The sequence below is a fragment of the Elgaria multicarinata genome, chromosome 22 (genome assembly GCF_023053635.1).
Source record: "Elgaria multicarinata webbii isolate HBS135686 ecotype San Diego chromosome 22, rElgMul1.1.pri, whole genome shotgun sequence".
NCBI lineage: Eukaryota > Metazoa > Chordata > Lepidosauria > Squamata > Anguidae > Elgaria > Elgaria multicarinata.
This window is the reverse complement of record NC_086192.1, coordinates 16,513,592-16,526,364: the sequence shown is the minus strand read 5'-3', so window position 1 is coordinate 16,526,364 and position 12,773 is coordinate 16,513,592. Positions and strand designations below refer to the sequence as shown.

Here is a 12,773-nt window from a genome sequence, read left to right as displayed (position 1 = left end):
CTCTCTTCACAGGGCTTTGTTTCCAGACCCCTGATCATCCTGGCTGCCCTCTTCTGTACCCGCTCCAGCTTGTCTGCGTCCTTCTTGAATTGTGGAGCCCAGAACTGGACGCAATACTCTAGATGAGGCCTAACCAGGGCCGAATAGAGAGGAACCAGTACCTCACGTGATTTGGAAGCTATACTTCTATTAATGCAGCCCAATATAGCATTTGCCTTTCTTGCAGCCCTATCGCACTGTTGGCTCCTATTCAGCTCGTGATCTACAACAATTCCAAAATCCTTCTCGTTTGTAGTATTGCTGAGCCAAGTATCCCCCATCTTGTAACTGTGCCTTTGGTTTCTATTTCCTAAATGTAGAACTTGGCATTTATCCCTATTCAATTTCATTCTGTTGTTTTCAGCCCAGAACTCCAGCCTATCAAGATCACTTTGAAGTTGTTTCTGTCTTCCAGGGTATTAGCTATCCCACCCAATTTTGTGTCATCTTCAGATTTGATAAGTGTTCCCTGCAGTATGTAAATGTAATAAATTTATTTATTACATTTACATACCGCCCCATAGCTCTCTGAGCGGTTTACAGAAGTTACAAACACACAGGACCAGCACCACACGGGCTCCTTTTTAAGAGGGGGGTGGGGAGAGAAGCCCTTTATTAATGAAGGCCCGTGGAGCCTCAGCGGCCTTCGGGGCCTTCCGCTGGGAGGAAGGGGCGACGGGGCCTTCGGGGCCGTTCCCCTCGTCCTCGCCGCTCACGGCGCCCCTTTCGAAGCCGGGCTCTGAAATTCTCCTCAGGACGCGTCGCCGCGAACTGCCGTTGTGGTATTTAAACGTTTTAGTGTTATTTTCATTTCCCCCCTTTTCTGAACTTTTTTCTTCCTTTCTCGGTGAGCCGCCTCAGCACAGGGATAGGATAACAGAAGACGCTTTTCACTTTATTCATTTTATTCATTTATTCGTTTATTTATTCCTTCCTTCCTCTCCCGCCCCTCGCGCCGCCAACGCCTCCCGGGCGGCCGTTGCCCCTCCGCCGCGCCTTCCCGCCTTTTCCCCGGCCCGCCTCAGCGGCCGGCCCCGCCCCCACGGGCCCCTCTGCGCAGGCGCGCGCGGTGCACGCCGGGCCGGACTCGGAGCAGGGGCGGCGCGAGAGGCCGCGGCGGCGGCGGCGGCGGCGGCGGCTTCGGGCCTCGATGTCTCGGGGCGGCTCGGCGCCCGGCTGGGCCTGGTGGCCTCCGTCGCGGCGGCGGGGGCGGGGAGGCCGGCGGCGAGGGCGAGGCGGGCGGGGCGGCCCTCCGGACGACGCCGTGGCCTGGGAGCTGCCGGCGGCGGCGGCGCTGGCGCTGCTGCTGGCGCTGCTGCTGCTGGTGCTGCTGCTGGGCCTGTCCGGGGCGGCGCTGGCGCTGGCGGCGGCCGGAGGAGCGGCCTGGGCGGCGGCGGCGGCGGCGACAGCCTCGGCTTCGGCCTGGGCGGGAGGGCCGGAGCGCCGCGGGGCCCCGCGCAAGGACGCCGTGGCCAACGGGGCGCCCGCCTCGGCCTCGGCCTCGGCCCAGGCCGCCCCAGCCTGGCAGGACAGCGGCGCGTGGAAGAGGCGGCGGCACCACGGCGGCGGGTAAGAGCGCGCGCCTGCTCCGCCCCCTGGCACTCTGCACGCGCCCAGGAGACGCGCCGCAACTGCACGCCCCCCCCCACGCACGCACGCCCCCCCCCTTCGGAGAGAAGCCGGCCTGCCCCGAGCTGGAGGTGGAAGGAGAAGGTGGGCGTGTTTCATGGGGGGTAAGGCCCCGCCTTCTTCTCTTCCCCCCCCCCGTTGTTGGGGGGGGGTGTCAGAAAGGAGAAACTCAGGTAAAGGTTGGAGGGGGCTCAGGACTCCCCTCCACGCATACACACACCGAGGAGGAAGGAAGGAAGGAAGCCCCCCACCCACCCACCAGCCCTTGACATTGGCTTTGCTGGCGGGGGCTGATGGGAGTTGCTGCCCATCAACATGCAGAGGGCCACATTGCCCCCACACACACACACCCACACACACCTTGATACAGGTGGATAGAAGGGATGTCAGAGGCTCGCCCTCCCCCTGGGGGTGGGTCTACGGGGAAGGTGCAAAGGCACTCTGCGCGTGCTCCATGATGGGGAACAAACTGCAGAGAGAAATGCTTCACTCTGGCCTTCCCCATCCAGGTGTTCTGGACCCAGCATTCCTGGCCACCAGCCTGATCTGGATTCCCTCCCGCCCTCCAGTTAGATGTCCAAGGGGAGAGGGGCTTCAGGGTTAGGGGGACGGGGGCTGCCTCTCTCCCCCCCCCCCCCGCCACACAGCAGTGCAGAAGCTCCAGGGCCTCTTCACAAGTCCCCCGAAACCTGACCTGAGTTCAGACCTGCCTTGGTGCTCCTTCCTTGCCCCCCCTTGTCTATGGAGGAAAGCAATCCATATGCATTCAGGTGTATTTCTCTCTCTGTGTGTTTGTGTGTGGGGTGTGTGTTGTCTATCTCTTTGTGTGCGGGGTGTGTGTCTGTCTATACACACACATGTGTTTGCGCGCAGTGTTTGTCCTCCAAGGTTGAACCTTCCCCAGTTAAAACCACTTCCAGGGCAGGGCCTTGTGGGGGGCTCTCCAGGCTGATGCTGGAGTCGTCGGACCGGGGCACCCAGGGGCCCCTGGCAGAGGTCTCCTGGGAAGGCCCCTTAGAGCGAGTGCACCTGTGGTGCTCAAGGTCTGCGCTGATGGGACGGGTGGCTGCTGCCCAGGGTCTGGGACGGAACGAAGCCTTCCTGGAGGGCTGTCAGGATAGAACCAGGCTGGGGGTGCTTGCTTTCCCCAGGGGGGGGGGGGCTGAAAGCAGCCTGGCTTCTTCCCTGCCATCGTGGTCCTGCTGCTTTTCTGTTTCCGTTCCCTCCCGCCCAGCTTCATTAAAGCTTGCTTCGTATCAAAGTGAGTGTCGCCACATCAGAGCGCTTGCCTCTGCTTACCTGCTGCACTCTGGGTTTCCCAGGTGGAGAAGCAGGGATCCACGTTCCCTCCTCGCTGCATGACCACCCCCACCCTCCTGCTGGTTCACCACCTTTCACGGCCTGCATCCAACCACCCAGGCAGGGTGCTTTGGTTGGAGGGGTGTGTGTGCGTGTGCGCCAGAAGTGCGGATGGGGCCCATTGCTGATGAGAGAGCAGGCTTCTCCCCCCACCCCAAGGTCATCAGCTGGGCTGGATGCACCAGCTGGGGTTCTGTACATAATTGCTTTATCACCATGTTTGAAACCTGCTAGTCCAGCTGCCTTGGGTGACTTCCTTTTCAGCCAGAATGGTTGGGCACAAAGGGTCCAAATCAATGGAAGACCCTGCACACAAAACAGGAGGGCATGGGTCCCATGGCTGCAGCTTGCGTTTGTTTTATTTATTTATGGTAGCAAACTCTCGGGGACCGGTGTGTGTGTGTGTCACTTCCTGTTTCACTGGTATTTCTGCTGACACAGCAAGAACCGTGTTGGAGGAAGGCTTCTGCCAGGGCTTTGAAGTGACCCACAGCACGGACTGGCTTGCTGTGTGTCTTGTTGTGTCTGGCTGAGGGATCAGCAGGATCCATAATGGCGGGGCTTTGGCCATTTCCAGGTGCCTTTTCCATCTTGCCCTTCTAGGAGGAAAGCCCCGCCTGCCTGCCTGCTTGCCTGCCCAGCTCATGGCCCTAGAATGACTTCTAGGCCGTTTCGCCTCCTTCCGCCTTGCCTGATGGCTCGCTGTGTGTTCTCTCTACCCCCAGGGACCACCTCGCTCCACCCACTCATTTCATGCTCACCCCTCGCCGGCGCTATCCCATCCAGCAGGCCCAGTATACCTCTCTGGGGACCCTGCCTACGATTTGCTGGGACAGCTACGGGCGGAAAAACAGGCTGTCCGCTCACAACTCCGGTATGATCCAGAGCCCCGTGACAGTGAAGATTGCGCGGCCGGACAGCAGCCTCGGCCGCTCCCCGCGGTGAGTCTTACGCCTGGGATCCAGTCGCTGTTGGGCAGTTGGTAGCTTTGCAAGCGCATCAGTGGGGGCCCTACTGGGAGATGATTCACACCTCCTTCCCCTGCTGGACTGGTTGGGATGCAGCAAGAAAGTTTCCTCTGGCCCGGATGCCTTTCAGGCCAAGTCCTGATTAGCTGGCCAGGGTATTACTGGCTGAGCCACACACCCTTCCTGCCTCCACAGCTCATGGCCTTCTTAATCAGCATCCGTGCGTTGCCCTAGAAGTGCTTTGTGAGGTCAGGAGTGAGCCCTGGAGCTGATGTGGGCGGGCTGCCTCCGTGATCTGCTCGGGTGGAGGCGGGTGGTGGGGAAGAGGGGTGGGGTGGCCTGGCTCCTGGGGTACCATGTGGCGGGTGTGTGTGTGTGGGATCTGCCCTCCTTGTGACATGCTGCAATTTCACCTTGACAGGCTGGAGCAGCTGGCTTCTCCCATGGCTCCCTCGCCAGCACTCAACAGCACCCCGGACCCCTGTGCAAAAGAGACCGTCTTGAGTGCTCTCCGGGAGAGCCGGAAGAGGGCCGTGGAGGAGGAAGAGGACGACCGGAGCTCCCCCAGTGCCCAGGAGAACAAGAGGAGGTAACGGGCGGGGGCCTCTTGGGAGGCTGGCAGCCCCCATGGAAGACCGAGCGGGCCGGTGGGGCTCCTCAGGCCAGCTCCCATCCGCGCCCTGCGGGTCGCAGCTCTCTTAACGCGTTGCTCCGCCTTCCTCTGCAGGCGCCACGGCAGTAGCGGAAGCGGGCAGTCTGCCTTTGAGCCCCTGGTGGCCAACGGAGCGCCAGCGTCTCTCGTGCCCAAGTAAGTGCCGAGACCGTGGCCTGGCCAAGCGTCTTTGAACGGGTTGATCTGGGGGCGGAGAGGGCGGCAGCCGACAGCTCAGGGGAAGTCTTCCGCCGCCCATCGCCTGCCTTTCTCCCCAGGGCTGCTTCTCCAAGCAGAGTGACCCTGACCCCCACAGCTAAACACTAGTGAAAGGATAGAGCCCGTGACTGGACCGTCTCCATGCTGTGTCCTTGGGTCCCAGGACGTCCCTCTGTGCCTGAGTGCCAGGTTGGGGCCAGTGCTGAACGAGGCAGGAGGGAAGATCCGGCTTTGGCTCTCCTGGGTGTGAACGATCAGCCCCAGGACCAGCAGAGGAGCGCCCGGCAGAGCTGGGCCTGGGACGTAACCCCTCGCCTCCGCCTCTCTCCCTAGGCCCGGCGCCCTGAAGCGCAGCCTCCTTCCTTCCCACTGCCTCGACGACGGCTCCTCCAAGAGGTCGCGCACCTCCTCCCTCAGCTCCATCAACAGCTTGGCCGTGGGCGGGATTCCCAGCACCCTCCGCAACGCCATCGCCAGCTCCTACAGCTCGTCGCGAGGCCTGGCCCAGGTACGCAGGGGGTTGGGGGGGGGCTCCGAGGGGGCTTGTGTTTCTGGCAGGCTGTGTCCCGCCGGGGCCGGGGGCGGTGGGGGACCCTGACCAGAAAAGAAATACGTATTTTATCGTAGTCAGAATGGGGCGGTGGTATATAAACGCAATAAATAAATATTTCAGCAGACGTCTCCTCACGAGAGGCCGCTGGGCTGGGCCTTGGGAACATGAGCGCCCGTCCCTGCTCCTGACCTCCCCTGTTGCTTTGTCTTCTTCCCTCCTCCAGCTGTGGAAGAGAAGCGGCCCAAGCACCTCTCCCCTGTCCAGCCCGGCCTCCTCCCGTTCCCAGACGCCTGAAAGGCCGAACAAGAAGGCCAGGTACCCCAACGCCAGCCTCACGTGAGTGCAGCCGCCTCCCTGCACGCCTGAGCTGGGATGTTATTCCGTGGGCTGTTTGTGGTGGGTAGAGGCCGGCGGGGCGTGCTCTGCTCTGGAGGCCTCGATGGGACAAGCGCTGGGGCTTCCGTTGGCAGACTCGCGGGGCGGCTCCCTTCCCACCTCTCCTTGGCAGAGCTGAGCCAAAGCAGTTTGCCCGGGCAAGAAGCGTTCCTCTTCTGAGGGACGGGGCGGGTTTGTGTCCCGGTTGAATGGTGCCTTCGAATAATAGGCATCGGCCTGCCTGGTTGTTGCCTGTGAGTATTCGAGGGAGGGCTGACTCTGCCCGTGGATGTGGTGGGGCAAGCCCTCTGCCCCCTCCAGCGCTGCCTCTCACCAGCTTTCTCCTGTCACTGCAGGGAAGAGGAGCCTCACCGGTCCAGCACGTCAACCCCCATGAAGGCGGACAAGGAGGTGCAAGCAGAGAAGAGTGAGTGAGCTGGGGGGGGGGGCAGGGGGTCAAAAACAGGCCCATCGGAAGTGCCTGGCCTCCTCGGGGGAGGGAGGTGCGTTTCACCGCCAGCTGGAGGCGAGGCTGGCAGAAGGAGCCCCTTTCCAGGGCCCACCTGGCCCCTTCCTCAGCTGCTGCTCACAACCAGGAGCCTGCTCCGGTGCCTGTGGCACAGCAGCCAGGCCTCGGCCTCGGCCTTTGGAGCCTTCGGCCAGAGTCTGAGTCCCCATCGGCAGGGCAGGGCCTGCTGGAAAGGGACGGTCTTCCGACGTGGCTCGTGGGTGCTTCAAAAGCCCAGGCTTTGCCCATTCCGACCTCCCCCCACCCTTCCCGTTGCAGCAGCTGAAGAAACGCCCCTGCAGATCGCACCCAGCTCTCCGGGCGCGCGGTCTTCGCCAGGCAGCGGCGGCAAGCGCAAGCGCAGGATCCAGCTGCTCTCGGTGCGCCGTGGCAATCACTTTCCCTTGGTAGGCCTCTCCTGCTGGGTGGCTCTTGCCCCGTCCGCTTCTCAGGGGCCCTAGCGAGCCCTTGAGCCAGACGCGCCGTGCCGGGGCACTGTCCGCTCTCCAGCGTGGCTAGGGCCCCACGTCAAAAGCCACTGCCGTGGCACAGCCTTGGGCTCGCTTCCCTGCTCTCAGGATGCGGCCGGGGGCCCCCGGGGGTTGGGGGGAAGGTGCCCTGGCCTCTTGGGTGCCTCCTGGACGGGCAGGGCTGACCCTGCCGTTCTCTTGGCAGCCGCCCCCTCCTCAGCTGGGCTATTCCGTCACCTCGGAGGACTTGGATGCAGAGAAGGCGGCGGCGCTGCAGTGGTTCAACAAAGTCTTGGAGGAGAAAACAGGTAGGCGACCCCCCCCCCCTCAAACTGCCCATCAGACAAACTGCTCTGTGCCTGATGGCGAGTGGGCTGGCCAGCCCCAGAGAGCGGGGTGGGGTGGGGTGGGGTGGGTCAGGTCGGGTCTCTACCCAGGCCACCTCACAGGGGCTCCTGCCCGCTGGTAGCCTCGTTCCTTGGCCCTGGTGGGGGGGGGGGCTGGGAAGGCCCAGTGGTGGTGCTCCAGCGTGTCGGTCCTACCCCACAGATCCCAGCACGAGTCCCCCTGTGGAGACCCCCCCTGAACCCACCGCCCTGTCCTTCACCCCGATGTCCGCTGCGCCAGCCCCGGTCCCGCTGGCCGTGGTCACAGCCGCAGGGAGCAACGTGCTCCTGGAGAGCCTGAAGAAGAGGCAAGAGGAGCAGAGCTGCTGCCCAGGGCAGGCAGGTGAGTCGGGGTGGGGGGGCGCCCCTTGGCGGCTGCAGCTCCTCTGCCACAGCCACGCCAAGCCCCTATGTGACTGGGAGGAGGCTGCCGGAGGGGATCTGGTGGGGGACAGACGGTTTTTGCATCCCTTTCAGATTCTCCCCAACGCCTTTCTTCCTTCGACCGGGAGGCAGGCTTTGCTTTTGGCGCCTGAGAGTGCAGCCATTGAAGCCCTAAAAGGCGACATGACGGAGCCTACTGTAAAGGGATTGGGCCCCTCCCAGGGAAGCCTCTGTGGTTTTGCAGGGCTCTCTGCTCGGAGCTCCCTTCCGCCGGAGGCCGGTTTGGCCCAGCTGTCGGCCTCCTTCTCAGAGGCGTATAGGAAGATGGGGGGGAGCTTTCTGGGTCCGCTCTGCAGGGGTGTTTCTTCAGCTGCTGCAACGGGGGGTGGGGGGAAGCCAGAGTCACCTCTGGAAGGTGCAGTTTGATGCCGTGGGGCGCGCTTGGCATATATCCCTGGCATCTCTCTCAGAGCAAGTAAAACAGGTGCGGGCTCCAAAGGCCCCCTTGCTGTATTTGCAGCTCCTGGGGGTGAATATGGGCCCCTTTTTGCTGGGCGTTGTAATCCAAAACATCTGGAGGACAACCGTTCGGGGCCTTGGTGAAGGACTAGGCTGCCCTGCTGTTACAGGGATTAGCGGGCAGAGGGATCTCCAGCTAGGGGAGCAAGGGCAGGGCGGGACTAGTCTCTGTCGGCCTGGAGACGTGTTCCCACCCACCCCCACGTGCTTGTCAGGAAGCTCTGAGGTGGAGCGACAGATGGAGCAATCGATCGCTATTGCTGCTCCGACGGGTACAGATTTGCGCAGGGAGGTGTTGCGTTGGGCCCTTTGAACCTCCCCCCATCCTTCCGCCACTGTCAAAGGGCGTGACGAAGGACCGGGATTCTCTCCTCTTTCGTCTCTGTCCTGTGGGGAGTGGGGGGGCTCTTGATTGAACGACGACGGGGCTTCTTGGACCCCTGCTGAGCCTGTGGTGACCGGAGGGGCCGCTGTCTCTGTTCTTCTCCCCCTTCAGAGCCCAGCGCTGCGGCTGCCGTGTCTTCTTGGCCACTGGTGCTCCCCGCTTCTCCAGACGTGGGCTCCTTGGCTGTGCCCGTGGGCTCCCCGGAGGCAGCGCAGCCCCTGGCCCCGGCTCCGGCTCCGGCTCCAGCTCCTCCAAGTGCTGCCCAGCCTGCTAGTGGCACCAGCGGCGTGACGGTGCCCTCCTCCTCCTCCTCCTCCTCCTCCTCCTCCGAGCTGGGCCAGACCCCGGCCAGGCCGTCCTCCGCCCCCAAGCCCAACATCCTCTTCGGCATCCTCACCAGCCCTCCTGCCAGCCAGCCCATGACGACGGCGCTGACGACGACGGCAGCAGCAGCAGCCCCAGCCCCAGCCGCTCCTCCGCCCAGCACGGCGCCCGTCTTCAAACCGGTCTTTGGCAGCCTGGCCAAAGCGGCGGAGGGCCTGGGCTTCCCCGTGAGCGGCCAGGGCGCCTCAGCAGCAGCCCCCTCCTCTGAGATGGCGCCACCCTCCGGGGCCTCTCCGGGCGTGGCGCCCAGCAGCACCTTCAAGCCCATCTTCGCCGGCCTGCCCCTGCCGGCCGCCGCGTCGTCTTCTCCTTTCGGCCCCCGGCAGCCCCTTCTTCAGCCAGCCTCGGCCCCCAGCGTTCCAGGGTTCCCCGGCACCACCCCCAGCTCGACCCCCGCCACGGCCAGCGGGACGACCGCCTCCGCCAGCAAGCTGGTCTTCAGCTTTGGGTCTGGCCTGCCCGCTGCCACTGCTGCGCCCAGCAGCTCCTCCTCCTCCTCCTCCCTCACGGCAGCCGCTGCTGCTGCCACGGCTTCCCCAGCAGCCCCTGCTGCTGCCGCCGCCACCTGGCCCCCCCAGCAGCCCTCGCTCTTCGGGGCCTCGCCCAGCGCCAGCACTGCGGCAGGCCCCCTGTTTCCATTTGGCCAGCTGGGGGGCCCCTCGGGACCCTCTCCCAGCCCCTTGGCAAGCTCTGCCTTCGGCCAGGCGGCCGCCACCGCCGCCAGCAGCGAATCGGCTCCCGGCACTGCGGCCGCTACCACCGCCGCCACCTCGGGCTTCAGCCTCTTTGGCGGGGGAAGCCGTCTGGCCCCCCAGGCCTCTTCCGCCCCCTCTGCCACGGCGCCGCCTCCGCTGGCGTTTGGGTCGGGCAGTTCTGCGTTCAGCGGGGGCTTCGGCGCGGCTTCCAAGCCGCCTCCTCCGTATGCCGCAGCCGGCAGCCAGCCGGTCTTTGAGGCGGGGATCTCCGAAGGACTGAAGCCGGCTGCGAAGGCGGCTGCGAAGGCGGCAGGCCCTGGGGCCTTTGGGACTCCTTTCAACTTCCGCGGCGGCAGCAGCAGCAGCAGCGTGGTGGCCCAGCCGGCCTTTGGCAGCGCCACGCAGACCCCCTTCGGGGAGGCCAGCCCGGCAGTCTCCTTCGGCACCAAAAGCACCGCTCCCCAGCCGGCCTTTGGCAGCGCCACGCCGCCCGGCTTCTCCTTTGGCGGCAGCGCAGCCACCACAGCCACCTCTGCGGGCTTCGGCTCCAGCACGCAGACCGCCAGCAGCGGAGGGGGTGCCCAGGGGGGCTCCATGTTCGGCGGGCCAGCCCCCGCACCCTTCGCCTTTGGGACAGCCAGCCAGCCAGCCACAGCGGGCAGCGCTTTCGGGGCCGGAGCCACCGCCACCGCCAGCCCCATGGGCACAGGAGCGCCCCCCGTCGCCTTCAGCTTCGGGGGCGGGCCGAGCGGGACTGTGGGGGCCGCCACCCCCCTTCGGGGCCTCCTTGGCCCAAACCCCTCTGGGAGCCCAGAGCCAGAGCTCCGTCTTCGCCTTCAGCATCCCAGGCGCCCCGGAGAGCAAGCCGGCCTTTGGAGGTGAGTCCCCTTCGGTGGGGGTGGGGGTGGGGGTGGGGGTCCCATTCCCCTCCCTGGGGAGATGCCGTGGCCGCTGTGGTTGAGCCCTGGCCTGGGAGCGCAGCCAGAACTCTCCTGCCTCCTCATCACAGCCATCTTCTGGCAAAGCAGGGGGGCAGGTGTGGACGCAGGTCTCTGCGGACGGGGAGGCCATGTGCGTGCTCCTCTGCGCGTGGGACTCCTCCCTTCCAAGGGAGCTGCCCCCCTGCTCTTCTGCCTTTTCCTCGGAGTGGGGAGCCCCAGAGGAGGCACGTGGGCTGTGGGGCAGGGGTATGTTCTGTCCTCACCCACGGGGGGTGGGGGGGGGTGTTGGTGTCTTGGCTCTGCTTCCCCCCCCCCCCGCACACAATACAGCTTCACCTCCAGGGGCCCTCCAACTGCGCCCCCGTTCTGTGTTCTAGGAGCTCCGACACCCACGTTTGGGCAGAGTGCGCCTGGCCCAGGAGGGGGCGCCGTGGGGGGCTGCCCCCTCTCCTTTGGAGCCCCCGCCTTTGGAGGAGCAGGGCCTTCTTTTGGTAAGCGTGGGGAGCCGCGTGGTGTGGGTGGCCAAGGCGCCTGGGGCACGTGGGCAAAAGGCTGACCGCTCCTCCCTCCCTCCCTCCAGGGCCCCCAGCACCCAACTTCTCCGCTCCTCCGGGGGCCCCGGCACCCACCTTCTCCATCGGGGCAGGAAGCAAGATGGGGGCCCGCCAGCGGTTGCAGGCCCGGAGGCAGCACACCCGCAAGAAGTAGCCGGGAGCACCTCTCTGGCGGGACTCCGGCCCCTGGCGAACCCACCCACCCACCCACCGACGGAGCTGGATGTGACCGACCCAGGGAGGGTGGGAGGGAGGGAGGGAGGCAGGCGGCAGCGGCTGAATTCCAATGCACGTCCTCCGCGGGACCCTCCTGGGCATTCTGTGACATCTACCAGTCCTGGAAGAAGTGACTACCGAGTGCTGTTGACCCCTCATGTGGGGCAGCGGGAGAAACCAAGCCCTTTTTACTTGAACAGTACATGGCTGAGTCTGGATAAAATTTTGTACATATCTGCTACTTCCCCTTTTCCTCCTGCCCCCCCCCCCACCGGATCTCTTCCTCTCTGCTGCCCCCCCCCAAGCCAAGTGGGGCTGATCGTGTGCCAGGGAGGCGCTAGGCGCACCTCCCCCTCCGCGGCCCCATGGGGAGCCGGGCCCTGCTTCCATCACTCCCCCCACCCCCTTCTCGTGCCCCAGAACCTGCCCACAGCAGCTCTGGGAAGCCTTTCCCTGGGGTGGGGGTGGGGGTGGGGCAGAGGGTCTTGCCCAGGCGGTGGGGGACCAAGGTGGCCCTTCCGGGGTGGGGGGGCAGAGAGGGGAGAGCCCGCCCCCACGAGCCTTCGGTGAGGGGGCGTCTGCCACTCGCTGTCGTTGCTGCTACTCTTCCCTCCCTCCCACCCCCCACCCCAGTTGTCTTGTGTTTTGCCCCCCGGGATGTTTGTGTTCTTCCCTTCCTTTCGTTTTTTAACTTGCTCTGTGAATCGAGTTTGGAGGAAGAATTAACTTGTATGTGTGGCGGCATGTTGGTAATGCCGGACTTGTGAACAGTTTTGGGGGTGCCTGTCTCCAAGGGAGACGAAGAGCCCCGCTGAATTGGCCGTGGACGGTCGCTGCCTCACTGCGCGTGTGGCCTGAGCCCCCCCCCAGGGTGGGGCGCCCTGCTTGGGGGGCGGAGGGGAGGCTGTCCGCCGCCCCCCCAGCCCCTTTTCATACATCGGAGACAGCAGTGTGAGTGTGTGCGTGAGCCTGCCGAATTCTAAATTTAAAATAATATTTAAGCATTTTTTAACAAAGTGAAACTTTATTTTTATATTTAAGCTAAATTGCCTTTGAATTCCTTCAAGCTTGGTTCATAGACGTGTGAGAGTACAAAGCCGTTGGTTAGGAATTGGCCTGTGCGTGGGGGTGGGCGGGCCTTTCGGGGTGGAGTGGGTGGGTTACCCTTGCCCGCTGCCAGCCCGCCCCCTTCCCACAGGCCAACGTTTTTGTTTTCTGAGGTGTACGTGGCTCAGTCTGTTCTGTGGTGCTCGAGAGCTCTTGCACGTTTAAAGGGGTGCTGCGGCGGGACCGTTGGTCATGGTGGGGGGGACAGAGAGGCCTGGCCTGCCATCATTCGGGGGCCCATTTGTATGCCCAAGGCCGGTCTCTCTCTGTGTGGGGTAGCCCTTTGCTTCCCCTCCTGCTGATGATGATCAAGGAGAAGGGATCCCTTTGCCCAAAGGAGCACCCGTGGGGGGGGGGCATCTCCCCATTGCCTTTAGGAGCCTGCATTCCCCCCCCCCCAAGTTAGGTTGTGTTGGGGAGATGTCGCTGT

At 64.2% G+C, this 12,773-nt stretch overlaps 1 protein-coding gene across 1 annotated transcript; it reads left to right on the top strand.

Annotated features, from left to right (window-relative positions):
* The first annotated feature begins 1,516 nt into the window (after positions 1 to 1,516).
* On the top strand, positions 1,517 to 11,276 carry POM121 (POM121 transmembrane nucleoporin). Its single transcript, XM_063146436.1, is given in 14 exon segments — positions 1,517 to 1,608; positions 3,753 to 3,968; positions 4,417 to 4,584; positions 4,723 to 4,803; positions 5,200 to 5,374; positions 5,643 to 5,755; positions 6,151 to 6,221; positions 6,582 to 6,709; positions 6,978 to 7,080; positions 7,322 to 7,501; positions 8,558 to 10,317; positions 10,319 to 10,403; positions 10,844 to 10,957; positions 11,047 to 11,276. Coding segments are annotated over 13 exon segments (3,294 nt in total). The 5' UTR covers positions 1,517 to 1,608; positions 3,753 to 3,780; the 3' UTR covers positions 11,175 to 11,276.
* The last annotated feature ends 1,497 nt before the right edge of the window (positions 11,277 to 12,773 follow it).